The sequence below is a fragment of the Camellia sinensis genome, chromosome 14 (genome assembly GCF_055761805.1).
Source record: "Camellia sinensis isolate YWXY chromosome 14, ASM5576180v1, whole genome shotgun sequence".
Lineage (NCBI taxonomy): Eukaryota > Viridiplantae > Streptophyta > Magnoliopsida > Ericales > Theaceae > Camellia > Camellia sinensis.
Genome location: NC_138974.1, coordinates 101,240,377 through 101,256,668, shown reverse-complemented (window position 1 = coordinate 101,256,668; position 16,292 = coordinate 101,240,377). Strand labels below are relative to the sequence as shown.

At 47.6% G+C, this 16,292-nt stretch overlaps 1 protein-coding gene across 1 annotated transcript in view; it reads left to right on the top strand.

The window, feature by feature from the left end:
* The first annotated feature begins 4,043 nt into the window (after positions 1-4,043).
* LOC145807212 (uncharacterized) overlaps positions 4,044-16,292 on the top strand; it is a 36,406-nt gene continuing 24,157 nt past the window's right edge. Inside the window, exons 1-2 of the mRNA XM_082905156.1 lie at positions 4,044-4,568; positions 5,903-6,353. Coding sequence (XP_082761282.1) covers positions 4,341-4,568; positions 5,903-6,353 — 679 coding nt within the window. The 5' untranslated portion in view covers positions 4,044-4,340. The remainder of the gene's footprint in view (positions 4,569-5,902; positions 6,354-16,292) is intronic.

The following is a 16,292-nucleotide window of genomic DNA, read 5'->3' as shown; positions in this document are numbered from 1 at the left end:
GCAATGCAATATGGCTAAAATGGCATGGAAAATGCAACATGGACTTATACTAACATGAGAGAGCCTCAGCCACACTCATATAAGAGGCCGGTGGATGAAAATGAAGTGCCTCGAAATGCGTGCACACGGGCACGCAAACCGAGGCAATGACATATGCAATGCAATGGCATGGAAATGATATGCAAACATGCTAATGGATTTTCAGCAATGAAATGTGGGGGAAAACAGTCCCGAAATGAGGCGAAAACACACCCGATGCATGAAATAGTCCCGAAATATGAATTTTGGCACCCGAAATGGCCTATAGCCATACCAAACATGCACAATATGGACATGCAATGAAAATACAGAAGCAAGGCAACCCCAAGATAAGCATTTTTCCAGTTCAAAACATGGCCAAATAACAAGCAAAAACAGTGCAAAACTAGCATGCAAGAAATGGCCCTAAACATGGGATTAAGAAGCAACTCACAGCTGCTGTCCTCAAACAGGTTAGGACCCTTCAACAAAGTTGAAGAGGGGCCCAAAATATGATGTTTTTCCAGAACTGTAAAAACCCCAAAAACAAACACAGGTATGGCTGCACTCCCATGCAAGAAAAAGGGTCAAAAAGTGGCCAAAGAGGCAAGTGGTATATGAAAAGCCCAAACTGAAAAATTCCCTTCTACAACATTGAAGAGGGACCAAAAATATGACTATTCACAGAACTGTAAAAACTCCAAAACAGTATACAAACATGCTAGAAATGCAATGCAAAATGAGGCTCAAAAGTGGCTATAACACAAAGTATGCAAAATACTCATCAAACAGCCAAATACCCTCGATTAAACATGAATAATGGGCCAAAATAAGACTATTTTTAGTACTGTAAAAAGGCCACAAACCGGAGCAAGATAGGCTAACAAATCATGCAAAAATGGGGATTAAAAGAGAGATATAACATGAAGTGCATAAAATATACCTCAAACCATGAAAGGCCCTTAATGAAACATGAAGAATGGGCCAAAATAAGAACTTTTCTAGCTCTGTAAAATGACCAAAAATGGAACCAAGATAGGCTTCCAAGTCATACAAGAATAGGGGACCAAAGATGGATATAAAGACAAGTGGTACATGGAGGTCCCAAACAAAGATGAGCCCTTCTTCAATGTTGAAGAGGGGCTCAAAATAAACCTACTTACAGTTCATGAGAAACTCCAAAATAGATCACACGTAGGTTAGAAAAAGCATGCAAAATATTGACATACAAAGTGGGTATTGAAGCAAGTGCAAGATGGAGGGCTCAAACAGGGTTGAGCCCTTAATGAGACATGATAATGAGCTCAAAAAAAATGACCTTTTCAGTTTTGGTCTGAGCTCAAAACAGTAAGCATAATGGCTAGAGGAATGGTGCAAAAATGAACTAGAAAAGAGGGAAAATGGACTCACCCTTGAAGATCAATACTTTTGTTGCTTCTTGGACCAAATTTGTTGCCTCTTAGCTCTTGGAATTCCTCCCCTTGCTGCTGGAATGGAGTGGTGGTGGTAGAGCTTGGTGGTGATGAAGAAAATGAGGTGAAACTTGGGTGTTTTTGAGAAAATGAGAGAGATAGAGGGATATTAGTGTATCAAGGCTTGAAGACAATTTTTCTAACCCTTGTATGCAATGTTGCCAGCTGATTATATGGACAAAAAAGGGGGAGTAAAGGAGGGGCAAAAGGTGGGGGAAAATAGGCAAGTTTTCCCCCCACAAAATATCCCCCGGATTGGGATATTTTCTGGGGGATAAAGCTATACAGCTGTAAAGTGAACAGTGTGAGGATCATGGCCGGCCAGGTATTTTTGTTTCAGGTGGCCGGCCGGCCACACCCCCTAGCCGGCCGGCTAGGGGTCAAAAGGGTCAAGTTGGTTTAGTGGCCGGCCACCACATAATGGTGTCCTCTCATGTGCCCTCAACACAACCCTGTGGTTAAAAGTCCAAGAAAGTGGCTCAAGGGTGTTCAACATTGGCCCGGAAGGAGGGGTTCAAAAGGGTCAAGCAATATTAGTGGCTGGCCACCAACTTTTAGGGTCCTCCCATGTGTGTACATCACAAATATGTGGTTCAAAGTTCAAGAAAGTGGGCCCAAGATGTTCAACATTAGCCCGGAAGGAGGGGTTCAAAAAGGTCAAGTGACATTAGTGGCCGGCCACCAACTTTTAGGGTCCTCCCATGTGTGTACATCACAAATATGTGGTTCAAAGTTCAAGAAAGTGGGCCCAAGGTGTTCAACATTAGCCCGGAAGTGTGGAAAACGGGCATCGGAGGGCGTCGAGGGATATATAACTGGTTGCTGCAACAATTACTGGCCTCCCACCCTTCTACAGCCTTCCCAGTGATAAAACAGAGGTACCTGCCAAAAATGAACGAAAACCGTTGCAAAACGAATGTTCGGGGGCCAAAACGCGCAGTTCGGGGTCCCGAAAATGGGCTGTTAAGCACCGAAAGTGGCATTCGGCCACGAAGTGGGTTTCTCAGACCCCAGTGTCCCTCAAAAGGGAGAAAATAAGATGTATGCCAAAATCAGAGCAAATGGAGATGGTTAAGCGGTCCCGAACCGAGGCACACGGCCAACGGTCCTGAAAAACCGGAAACCGGACTCCGAAATGGGCAAAATGGCCTGCGGCCACAAAATGTAGCCCACGGCCACTGAAAGATGGTCTACTGGACCTCTCCCTCCCCTCAGGAAAAGAAACAAAGAAAACCGAGCCTGGTTCACAAACCGAGGCAAAGCACAAAAGAGGGTTCGGAAGTCCGGAGGCAGGGCTCACGGCCGCAACTCTGAAACTTCTGAACGAGCACATCATGCAACATCACCAAGCGCTCAATCAGTGACGTCTGAGTCTTAAGGTCGGTCAAAAATGGGGTGTCTACAGTTGCCCCTCTTTGACAGAACTCGAAAGTCACAAGTGACGGGAGTGCATGTCAAAGCCCAGAGACGACCCATTTTTTGACAAGGCCGAAGACTTAGACAAACGTACAAAGTAAACAGAGATGTGCCCGCAGGCAGGGGGGGCAAAATGCAAAGCGATATGCAAGAAGCCGAACATAACTCAATGATCATGCAAATGCAGCAAGCTGTAATGAAGCAAGTATTCGCAAATAGATGCAACAGTTTTAAGCAAGAATGCAAAGCAACAACTACATTTCATGCAGTTAAGAATGCGAAGGATTGTTCAATCCTCGCCACGTCTCACACGGAGAAGATACGATACCTGCGCGATTCGTCTGGTCGCACCAGCCTCAAATGAACCGTACATACAATATCGTGCCTGCAAAAGAGAGAAATTGCAACAAGTACAATATGCTACCAACATATATTCAATGTGATTCTGGAAGTTTGACACACGCAGTGCCGGTGAGTGAATGCATCGCAATGCAAGAGTGGAACATGCGTGACAACGCATGCTCAAGCATAGAGGTATGCCAATATCAAGAAATGTGCATAAAAATGTAAGTATGCTCATGAGAATGCAAGTTATGTGCATGATAGTGCAAAACGAGCATAAATCAGGGTGCCCGTTTGTCATGAAATAACGAGCACGGAAATGCGTGTTTCGGCGAAGGCAACTCGATCACGGCCTCCGATCCGCTTCCTGGAAAGGCTACAACTCATTCAAAAAGGATACACTTTGATTTTGATGAATGATGATGAGACACATGTCAAATCCTGAAGCTGAAGTTCCGGAGGAGCAATTTCGCGACCGGAAGTGTACTTTTCTTGAACTTTTTCAGGTCCCGGGAACTCCAATCTTCCTCAAAATTTACAGGGAGCTAGGTGAGCCTGTGAGGGACATGGCCGGCCAGTTTTATGAGGGATGGGAGGTGGCCGGCTGGTTTTACAAAAAGTGAATGGCTGGCCGGCCGGTTTTCCAAAAAGGAAATGGCCGGCCGGCTGGAAAAGGTGGCCGGCCGGCTATATGACCAAATCCGAGGGTATTTTGGTCCTTTCACCTCCTTTCTTCATGCTCCTTTATCCCAAGACTTGGAGCCTATAAATGCAGCCGAGATCTTCTCTTCCCTTGCCTTCTACACCACTTTCTTCTCCAGATCTGAGTTCCATACGCGTTTTCCAACGCCCCACGCAAGTTGTTTCCGCAAAAATATTCAGTTTCAAGCACTTTGAACTGATTAAATTTTGGTTTCGGAGCTTCTTTTCTCATTTCCGCCACTTGAGGTGAGTTTGTCTCAATATTTGGAAGATTTTCTCGGGAGTTGACTTTTGTTGACTTTTTCATTTCCCGAGAGTTGACTTTTGTTGACTTTTTCCAATTTTGGCTCATTTTCGCTCATTTTTGCTCCTTTTGCAGATTTTCTGAAAATGGCGGGTCATTCTCCTCATGGTGGAGGCTTTCCAGGTGCCAGAGACGATTTTGATCCTATGACTTTGCCCCCGAGGGTCCGACCTTTTATTCTCGGGAGGTACGCCCCGCCAGCACATGTCCTTCCTCGTGCCGTTTTCCGTCATTTCACTGATTTTGATGAGCGAGCACCTGGGGATCTGCTTCTCCGAGAGCCAGAGCATCACCTCTCCCATGAGGCCCGAGAGGTATTTACTTCATTTTCTGCATTTTTCGTACATTTCGTACCTTGGCCATGCTTGAACACGCAGTTTAGCTTATGACATAGTACTTTGCTTGCATCCTGAACATGTAGTTTAAACACTAGAATTTCTGAACACTCGGCTCATTAATTAATTGCGAGCACACAGTATACATTAGTTAAGAGGTGAACACGCGGCTCAAACACTGATTTGCCGAACACACAGCCCGAATTCGAAAGTGAACACACAGCCCACACTGACTTAGAGTAGAACGCACAGCCCAAACTCCGATTTTTCTGAACACGCAGCCCAGATTTGATAGTGAACACGCAGCCCACACTAATTGAGAGTTGAACACGCAGCCCAAACTTTAAATTTCCTGAACACACAGCCCAGATTAGAATAGTGAACACGCAGCCCACATTGATTGAAAGTTGAACACGCAGCCCAAACTTCAAATTTTCTGAACACGCAGCCCAGATTAGAATAGTGAACACGCAGCCCACACTGATTGAAAGTTGAACACGCAGCCCAAACTTAAATTTCCTGAACACGCAGCCCAGATTCATAGTGAACACGCAGCCCACACTGATTGAAAGTTGAACACGCAGCCCAAACTTAAATTTCCTGAACACGCAGCCCAGATTCATAGTGAACATGCAGCCCACACTGATTGAAAGTTGAACACGCAGCCCAAACTTTAAATTTTCTGAACACGCAGCCCAGATTCATAGTGAACACGCAGTTCATTCATTTTAAATTTTCTGAACACGCAGCCCAGATTGATTTGAAAGTTGAACACACAGCCCAAACTTCGATTTTCTGAACACGCAGCCCAGATTAGTAGTGAACACGCAGTTCATTCATTTTAAATTTTCTGAACACGCAGCCCAGATTGATTTGAAAGTTGAACACGCAGCCCAAACTTCGATTTTCTGAACGCGCAGCCCAGATTAGAATAGTGAACACGCAGCCCACACTTAAATTTCCTGAACACGCAGCCCAGATTCATAGTGAACACGCAGCCCACACTGATTGAAAGTTGAACACGCAGCCCAAACTTAAATTTCCTGAACACGCAGCCCAGATTCATAGTGAACACGCAGCCCACACTGATTGAAAGTAGCTTATACTGAACACACAGTTCGTACACTTCACTTCTGAACACACGGCTCATTCATTTTATTTGCATGCAGCTTATTTCACTTCAACGGCACACAGCCCATTTCATTTCATCGGCACACAGCCTATTTCATTTCATTAGCACGCAGCCCATTTCATTTCATTAGCACGCAGCCTAAACTTTCCATTATTGACACATGTATTCATTCTGAATGCAGGTTGGTTCTCGCAGTGTACGGGGGTATGGTTCCACCGCCGCGCGGGACTGGTACGCTGAGCTCCCGGAGGGTGTCCGAGATTTAGTAGACTTGGCAGGGTTCGGGGCCTTCTGCATTGGGTTGTCACGTTGTTCTGCCAGGAGGACACTGATGGCGGCATTGGTAGAGAGATGGTGGGACACCACCAACTCCTTTCATTTCTCTACCACCGGGGACATGACTATGACCCCTCTAGACTTCGCTGTGTTGACCGGCCTAGACATAGGAGGTTGGTCCATCCCCTATGACGAGGACATGGGCGAGTGGGAGGCCGCTTGGACATATCTGCTGGGGGCTCGCCCGCCTGTTGACAGGGTTTCTGGGAGAGTCCGATATACTTGGTTCTCTTCCCACTTCCGGCGGGCGGAGATGGTGCCCGAGACTCCTAAGGAGACGGAGCAGTATGCTCGTGGTTTCCTTATGTTCCTCTTCGGGACTACCCTGTTCGCCGATAGAGGAAACACAGTCGGGTTATACTTACTGAGCGCTCTGGTTGACCTATCAAAGGTCAGTCGATACGACTGGGGTGGCGCCGGCCTGGCTACCCTTTACTATTATATGAGCGCCACCTCCCGCGGGCGGGGAGACTTACTTGGCGGTTACTGGCGAGCCTGGGAGGTACTTTTCTGTCCCCTTGATTTACATTTATGCTCTTCATTACTTGTACATTGCACACACACAGCGCACTCTACAGTCTGTATTTTGTTCTCAGCACTTTGTACTTACATTCTGCACTGCTTTTCTCAGCTATGGGTCTATGTATACTTCCCAGCATTAGCCCCAGAGTTGGAGGTGGCAGGGCCTCCCATGACCCCATATTCATTGGTATTCGAGGGCCCGCACCGGCCGAGACCCCGAGAGACTCTTATTTATCTACGATAGTATTTTGACACTGTGCGCCCATCGGAGGTACTTCAGAACTTTCAGTTCTTTTCATTTTCATCTTTGATTTGCTCTGTGTATTCCCGATTTCTGATTGGCTTATGTATTTGTTATCCGCAGATCACATGGCAGCCTTGGGCACCCTTGGGCGATGGTCTTCGATTTCAGTATCCCGGAGGATCGGGCACCTCCCAGTACAGGTTCCTGCTCGAAGGACCTGTTGGCAGGGCATGGTTTCTGGGGGAACGCTTTCTGCGTCAGGTATGGGGGTATCTTTCTCAGGATCCTCCCGCAGTACCCCCCAGTCAGTATGCGGACTGCTGACAGGCTCTCTTTCTCGGAGGTAGTCGGCGCCATGCTGGGTAGTGATGCTTTACTATATCTTGAGGAGGGGGACTACGCCACTTACCGTCACACATATTTGATGCCTCCATTGACGGGAGCTCGCACCCCGATGATGAGGTCTGCCGGTATGTCATCCTCGGGCCAGGCCCGGGCTCGGGCTGCAGACGCCCCTTCTACTAGTAGGGCTGGTACATCGAGAGGTGGGGGTAGATCGGTTCCTCCGACTCCTTCGACTTATCCTCATCCTGGATGGCCGGACATGCCGTCCGAGTTGACGGGATGGCGTTTTGGGACTCCTTACCAGATTCCGCTAGAGCCTCCGCTTCCTGACCATAGATATGTCAGGGATCCTGATTCACCACCGGTATGATTTATAGCTTTGATTTATCAGTCGAGTACTTAGACATTCATTCCTTTACTGATAGTTTTGCCTTTGTATCTGCAGCCTCCGGCTGAGTATGTGGACGAGATTCTCGGGGTGATGGCCGCACTTGAGGGCATGGTCCTTCGGAGAGAGACACACCTATCCGTTATGGGTGTGCAGGTACCGTTCATTTTTCTTGTATTTATCACACTTCTGATGACACACTGGTTTTGAGCATTCTTCTGTATTGTAGAGCACATCTGACACACACCCCACTCACATACTGTACTCGTATCTGATTTTCATATTTGAACTGATGTATTGAACTTTTCATTTTTAGATGCCTCCTGTATATGCTCCGCCGCGGGCCAGGCCACCTGGGCCTCCTTGGGGAGCTGGGCCATCTGGGCCTTCTTACGGAGCTGGGCCATCTGGGCCTTCTCAGGGTGCTGGGCCATCTAGGCCTTTCCGAGGAGCTGGGCCATCCAGGCCTTTTCGAGGAGCTCGAGGAGGGTCCTCCCGCAGACGTAGGGCACGCGTTGTGGAGGCGGAGCCCGAGGAGGAGGAGGAGGAGGTTACCGACCGCCAGTCAGAGACATCTGCCGAGGAGGGGGGCTCCGGTCTTGGTTCAGGGAACAGAGGCGAGGCTGAGGGGGATTCTGAGGATGACGGCTCCGACCCGGATGATGATGATGGTGCAGAGGTTGTCCCGCAGAAGAGGTTGAGGAGTGCTTCTCGTTCCCGCTCCCGAGGACATTGATGCTGCTATTTCCTGCTTTACTTTTCTTTTTGCTAGTAATTTGTAGCACTTTGCACATTGTTAGGCAGTTTTATTTTTTGTAAAACTTGTACCTTTATTCGTTGTAAAACATGATGAAATGAAACAGCTTTTGAAAAGGTGTTTGCATTTTAAGCCTTTAGCATCGTATCGCATCATTTTATTTTGCACAAAAATGAAATTGAATGGGAATGTGCATTGTGTAATCACCAAGTCAGGTAGTGAACCGACGCAACAAACTAAGCAACTCAACTTACTAAGATATAACAGAACCTTAGGAAGTTTACAACTCGATAAGCAAAAACAACAGTGTTGACAACGTAAATAAACAAGACTTAAACAAAGATTGTTTAAACAGAGAGCAATGACTCGAAAACACGAAACACGTCCGCTCGACAAACAACTCGATAAGCAAAACAACAACTCGATAATCAAAACAACAACTCGATAATCAAAACAACAACAACAGAGTGTACTTCGGACGATCTGGGCACCGGAACGCATCCGAAACAGAGGGAAATGAAGGCCTTTGACTCTCCCGTTGCATGGAAATGCTGGAAACTTTCTCTCGAAGGGTAAAACAAGGCCAAGGAGGTACACTGGAGCATTGCCGGTTTGGGAGTCGGCTGGCCAATTTTATGGAGAGTGGGAGCCGGCCGGCCAGTTTTTGAAAAAGAGAATGGCCGACCAGCCAGAAATGGTGGCCGGCCGGCCACTTATTCCTGCAGCCACCTAGTTTTGACACGTGTCCCCGTGAATAGTGTTTTTCCCTCTATAAAAGCCTCAACTTCGGGAACATTCATTTCATCTTAGTTTTACACAAAGATGGAGGCGTTTCTCGCGGAAAATCTCACATCTTGGATCTCTTCTCTAGATGGCTCGGAAAAGCTGAACTTCCGGGGTTTCGGCTTGAATGCACTATTCACGCTGAGCCGTACTCCGCTACATCTCCCTTTTCTCCATGCCGCGGCAAGGTTCTGGAACCCAGTGACGCACGTTTTTAGCTTCGGCGGCCAAGAGATATGTCCCACTTTCGAAGATTTTCAGGTTTTGATGGAGTCTGAATGCTCTGAAGTGATCTTGCCCCAGCTCCGTTTTGGCCATGCCCAAGCTTTAGGGCGGATGTGTGGGCTCACGGCGCATGATGCTCGATCTCTGATCTACAGTGGGGAACTGGACATCCTCGGCTTGATCCATCATTTTTTCCGACGCCGGTGACCGCAGCAACCATTATTGGCAGGGTTTTCGGCAACACGCCCTCTGCTTGTGTTTGTTGTCTCACTTTCTGCTTTCCTCGGGCTTTGGCGGAGCTAGCATTCGCCTGATTGAAGTTGCCCAAGGCTTGAGAGAGGGAAAGAGCTGCGTCGCTATGACCTTAGCCGAGACGCTGATGGGTTTAGATTCTGTCTATCGCTGGGAGGCGAGTAGGTTTGCTGGGAGTCCACTGCTGCTGCAGGTAATGTTTCCCACCCAACCTTACATATATATTTGCTCACATCACTCGACCCTGAGGCTCGATTTTTTTTCTCACAAAACCCTTGTCTTACTTTTCTCTCATCGTACATCTCTCTGTTCTTTATTCTCTCATTTTCCATCCCTCCCCCAGGTATGGTTAATGGACAAGTTGCAGGTTGTGGACTCTTGCCTGGCCTATTCAGCTCGAGGCTACTTCTTTCGGCAGCGCCTAGTCAATGCTCTTGACGAAAGGTGGTGGTTCGATTGGATGTGCAATTTGTCCGCAGACGGCATTGCTTGGCGTTGTCCTTGGCTCAACCTCCTGGCAATGAGCTATAGTATGTCCCGGCTGATTGGGATCCAATTGATTGGTCTAACCCATTGCGTATTCTATTTTCCGTTCCGGTTCCTGCGTCAGTTTGGTCATGATCAGACCTGCCCACCGGAGGGGATTGAGTACCCAGCTGCTTTCCCGGTCCGGGGTGCACAGCTTGCCCGATATGCCACAGCATGGAGGACTAGAGAACTTCTGGCCCCTGCTTCTACTTTCAGTTGCACTTTGTCCGATGAGTGCTTGGATTGGCTCAACGAGGAGGCACAGGTTGGGCCTAGCTTGGCATCAGATGCTTCGTCCAGCTCTGGGAGGGGACGCAGAGATACTTGATTCAACTATGCCTCAAATTTATTGCTTACTTAGCATTTTCAAGTTTTCTTTATGAATGTACTAAAAAGCAACCTCGATTATATATAAGAGCAAGAGAACTCTGTTTTGAAATCAATGAAATTGAAGGTTGTGGTACTGAAAATTTTCCGCTTTGGTCCAAAAATGGTCTTAGTCGTAAAAAGATTAATTTGAACAAAGTCGACTTTTATTAAAACTTTTCAAAACTATTTTCGATGTGGATCAGAACTGGACACGCCGAAGATCTGTCACTGAGATGCACAACCCCAGATCCCTGTAGCTGGGAAGTTGCCCCTAGTCTGAAGAACAATGCGGCACTTCATGGCAACGGAAAGTTGCCCCTAGTCTGAGTAACTTTGCACCGTCGCGGCAACGGAAAGTTGCCCCTAGTTTGAACAGCACTGTACCGGAGATCGCGATAAATGCTGATGGATAAAGATGACTGAGATGATCAAAATGGACAAGGTTGATCGGGGAAAAGTTTATGGCTGAACTTCAAGGTGAAGTTGCCTACGTATCCCAAAGATGGGAATCAAGCCTTACGTAGTTCAGGCCGAGGTTCACTCGAGTATTTTCACTCTCCTTTTGCGCTCTAACTTTTGCCAAGGCCGCCCTTTGCGGGTTTTCAACCTTGCGAGCTCAGTTTTTATATTTTCTAATTTTTGTGCTCTGACTTTTGCCTAGGTCGCCCTTTCGGGTTTTCGGCCTAGCGAGCCTCTCAAGGATAATATTTCTTCAACTTGTCCATATTGATCGGTTGTGAGAACTCCAAGCCATCTAGATCCATCAGAACCACAGCTCCGCCTGACCAGATAGCTTTGATGATGTAAGGACCAGTCCAATTGGGTTTGAACTTGCCCCTTGGGTCGTGGATGGGAGCTCGGTTGTCTTTGAGCACCAAATCTCCTTCTTTCAGATTCCTGGACTTAACCTTCTTGTTGAAAGCCCGGGCAATTCTGCGTTGATAGCCTTGGATGTGGTACAGTGCTTTCAGTCTTCTTTCATCAAAGAGCATGAGTTCTTCGAATCTGCTTTGCTGCCAATCTGCTTCGGCTATTTGGCATTCAGCCAATACTCGTAATGACGGAACCTCAATCTCGATGGGTAGAACAGCCTCTATTCCATAGACCAATGAATATGGAGTTGCTCCAGTAGAAGTTCTGATTGAAGTCCTGTAGCCCCATAGAGCAAATGGCAGCTTGTCTGGCCAATCCCGGTAGGTTCCCACCATCTTCTGCAGTATATGCTTGATATTCTTGTTGGCGGCCTCAACCGCTCCGTTGGTCTGCGGCCGGTATGTAGATGACTTATGGAAAGCCACATTGTATTTTTCAACAAGTCTATCACTTCTTTCTTGAAGTGGGAACCATTATCTGAAATTATCTCGTTTGGCACCCCGTAGCGACAGATGATGTTGTTTCTGATGAACTTTGCGACGTGCGACGCCTTCAACACCGCGTATGATTGGGCCTCGACCCACTTTGTGAAATAATCTATCGCTACTAGGATAAACTCATGCCCGTTTGACCCCTTCGGGGTAACAGCTCCGATCACATCAATTCCCCAAACTGAAAAAGGCCATGGTGAAGTCATGTTGTACAGCTTTGACGGCGGGATGTTCATGCGGTTTGCATGAATTTGACACTTGTGGCATCGCCGAACAAAACTAATACAATCCTCCTCCATGGTTGACCAGTAGTAGCCCTGTCTGAGGATCTTTCTGGCCAGCATTACTCCATTCATGTGTGCACCGCACTTCCCCCCATGGATGGCCTCCATCAGGCGCTTTGACTCTTCAGCTTCTACACAGAACTTATGCATTCCTAGATGACCCCTTTTGTACAGCTTTCCCCCGCAGATAATGAACTGAGCAGCCATTCTTCTGATGGCCCTCTTATCCTTGGCATTTGCCCCTAGTGGATACGTCTCCTTTTCCAAGAAGTTCCAGATGTCGTAATACCAAGGGTTGCCGTCTTGAGCCTCATCTATGGCGGAAATCGACTCGTATGCTGGCGCAAACCTTTGATCAATAATGACTGGACGCATCCGGACTCCGGACGGGATGTCTATCATAGAAGATAGAGTTGCTAGTGAATCTGCGAACCTGTTGTTCTCCCTTACGAGGTGGGTGAAATTTAGCTTCTTAAACCGAGGAATTAACAAATCCAAGGTTTGGTGGTAAATTATCATTCTTTCCTCCTTGACTTTCCAGTCTCCTTTTGCTTGAGACACAACAAGGTTCGAGTCCCCAATGACGTCCAACCGTCTTGCCCCTAGTTCTAGGGCTGCTTCCAGGCCAGCAATACATGCCTCATACTCTGCCTCATTGTTCGAGACTTTGAACTGGAGCTTGAATGCTAAAGGGATACGGGAATCGTCAGGCGCTATCAGCAACACCCCTATCCCATACCCATATTGGTTTGACGCTCCGTCAAAGTACATCGTCCAAGTTTCATCTTCGACGTGCAGAATGGCTTCATCTGGGAATAGGTACTCAACCACTTCATCCCCCTCAACCGGGTGGTCGGCAAGGAACTCTGCTACCGCTCTTCCTTTTACTGACTTGCGCGTTACATACTTCAAATCAAATTCGGAGAGCAACAGCAGCCAACGAGCTAGCCTACCCATAAGTGCTGGTTTCTCGAAAAGATATTTGATGGGATCCAAACGCGAAACCAACATTACAGAGTGAGCTAACAGGTAGTGCCGCAGCTTCCTGGTTGCCCATACCAAGGCCAAACAAGCCTTCTCCAGCGGTGTATAGCGGGTCTCGTAATCCAGCATCTTTTTGCTCAGATAGTAGATGGCCCTTTCCACTTTGTCTTCTGATTCCTGCGCGAGCATGCAGCCCATGGTAGTCTCAGTTACCGAAAGGTACAATATCAACGGTCTCCCCAGCTCTGGTGGTGACAACACGGGCGGGTTCTGTAGATATTCTTTGATCTGCTCAAAAGCTGCTTGACATCGGCCGTCCCATTGGAATTTCTTTCCTTTCTTCAGGAGACCAAAAAGTGGTTCACAAGTCAAGGTTAATTTAGAAATAAACCGTCTTATGAATTGCACTTTACCCAGAAAGCCTCGCACCTCCTTTTCAGTCCTTGGTGGTGGCATTTCTAGGATAGCCTTGATTTTGGAAGGGTCGACCTCGATGCCCCTTTGTGTAATCAGAAACCCTAGCATCTTCTCTGCTGTAACACCAAACGTGCATTTCTGGGGATTCAATCGCAGCCGAAACTCTCTGATCCTTTGAAAGAATTTTTGTAAGGCGGTGTAGTGGCCCTCTCTTTCTTTGGATTTGACAATCATGTTGTCTACATACACCTCGACCTCTTTATGGATCATATCATGCAATATTGTAGTTGCTGCCCGTTGATAAGTAGCTCCAGCATTTTTCAACCCGAATGGCATCACTCTATAACAATATGTACCCCACGGGGTAGTGAACGCAGTCTTCTCCCGGTCTTCGGGTGCCATTACTATCTGATTATAGCCTGAGAAACCATCCATAAACGAAAGCAAGCCGTGTCCTGCCGTGAAATCCACCAATTCATCAATGTGTGGCAAGGGAAAGTCGTCCTTCGGACTGGCCCTGTTCAAATCTCTGAAGTCTACACAGACCCGAATTCTGCCATCCTTTTTTGGCACCGGAACAATGTTGGCCAACCAAGTTGGGTATTCAGATACCAGCAGGAACCCTGCGTCAATTTGCTTGGTGACTTCTTCCTTAATCTTGAGGGCCCAGTCCGGGCGGATCCTTCTGAGTTTCTGTTTGACAGGGCGGGCCTCGGGATCAAGAGGGATCCGGTGCTGTACAATCTCAGGATCGATTCCAGGCATGTCTTCGTAGGACCACGCGAAAACATCTTTGAAATCTTTTAATAAAGCGACTAAGCGCTCGCGCTCCTCCGAAGACAACGTGGACCCGATCTGGACCAGCCGCGGGTCCTTCTCAGTACCAACATTCACAGTAGTGATTTCATCCATTAAAGGTTTAACGAATCTTTCCTGCTCTTGATCAATTAACCGTTGCAAAACTGGAGGAATTTCTCCCTCGTTGTTTTCATCAAAATTTTGAAAATCCTGATTTAAGCAATAAATCAAAGGCACAGAGAAATACTCAGAAACCACATCCACATCATTCTCATTAAATATTTCCAAGCCGCCAGATTTCTCTGTTACAACAGACTCAAAAGAAAATGAAAATGACGACCTAGACAGGAATACTGGACTCAGACTCAGTCGAGCTGGAATCTGATTCCGACGCACAAGATTCGGTGGAATCAGATTCCGGCTCACTACCTGACCCGGAGCTGCTAGATAAAAAGCCTTCTTCATATTGCCAGATAAGAGAAGGTGTGATAGATGCATCCAAGATTGGCGCTGGAAAGCCCGCAGCTATTTCATCTCCAATCATAGAAACCGAAGAGTTATCCCCCAAGCACTCTTGGTCGATCGGAGGATCTGAAAGTAGACACGCCAGTGCTACCCCCATTTCAAGCTCTGTGCTCTCAGGATCCACTGCTCTACACTGCTCAACCTCAGTTGGTAGGTCTGTCTGCGCTTCGGCAACGTCATCCCCAGGCAATTGTAAATCGAAGAAGATTTCGAAACCAGGCACGCGCTTCTTCTCCGCGTTCAGCCATGGTTCTGGGAAGCCGCAGAATGGAAAGTCCTCCCCCTCCCGGACGAAGCGTCCGTTTAGGGTACCCCAGATGGGCCTATGCATTAACTCAAATGGCTTCCCAGCCTTCTTCGCTCTGGCCCTTCCGGCCATTTCTTTCCCTTTCCTCACCCAGTCCTCTTTGGTGGGTAGATAACCCAATCCAAAGGTGTGAGGGTTGTGTGGCACTTCGGCCGATACCGCGACGCCCTTCCGGCCGCTTCTTCCTAATCCCATTCCGGGGATATGTTGTAGCTTGTTCATGAGGTAGACAGATTGAGCACTGACGTACATACCCTCATTCACAGCCATGACATTCTGCACCACTCGAGCCTCGGCCAAAGTGAACCCTGATAAAAACACATCCTCCGTCCCGTGCTCGATCTCCAAGACAGGTGTGGACACTTCCGGCGGCGGATGGATTGATGAATTCCCAAAAACGATCGCTACCCCTTTCCCGTGAGGGTACTTTAGCATCTGATGTAGAGTAGAAGAGACTGCTTTGACCTGGTGCAACCACGGTCGCCCCAAAAGTAGGTTAAAGGTTGCGGGAACGTCCAAGATATGAAATTCAATGCTGTGTTGTCCTGGACCAACCTTGGTTTGAATTTTAACAGTCCCCATCACTTCTCTGCTGGTATTGTCGTATGCTCTGATCACTTGGGTAGTTGGGACGAAGTCCGCGGGCTTTAACCCGATTGCATATGCCGTTCTGGTCGGGCAGACATTAATCGCAGACTCGGTATCAACAAGTACCACCGGTATCCACTTATCTCTACATTCCACAGAAATATAGAGAGGTTTGTTATGATTTGTGCCCTCAGGCGGTAGTTCCTTGTCCGAAAAGGTTAATGCCGGGGAACCTCCTCCCAGAAAAACCAGGCCAACCAGCTGTTCAGGCGTGGTGTCTATGGAGAGTTTGGACTTGTCCATAGCAGATAGGACAGCTTCCCTATGTACTCGTGATGCCATTAGCAGTCCCCAGATGGAGATGTCTGCTTGTATCTTTTTTAACTGTTTCAGCACAGCTTCCTCTTCAATCTGCTTCTCCTTCTGTTTCTCCGCTTCTCTATCCTTCCCGGATGCCTCGGGTTGGTCCAGGTGTGGGGGTTTGAAGTACCGCCCACTTCTCGTCATATGGTCAACCTCATCGAGGTACCAAGTGTCATCCGGTTGATTATTTCC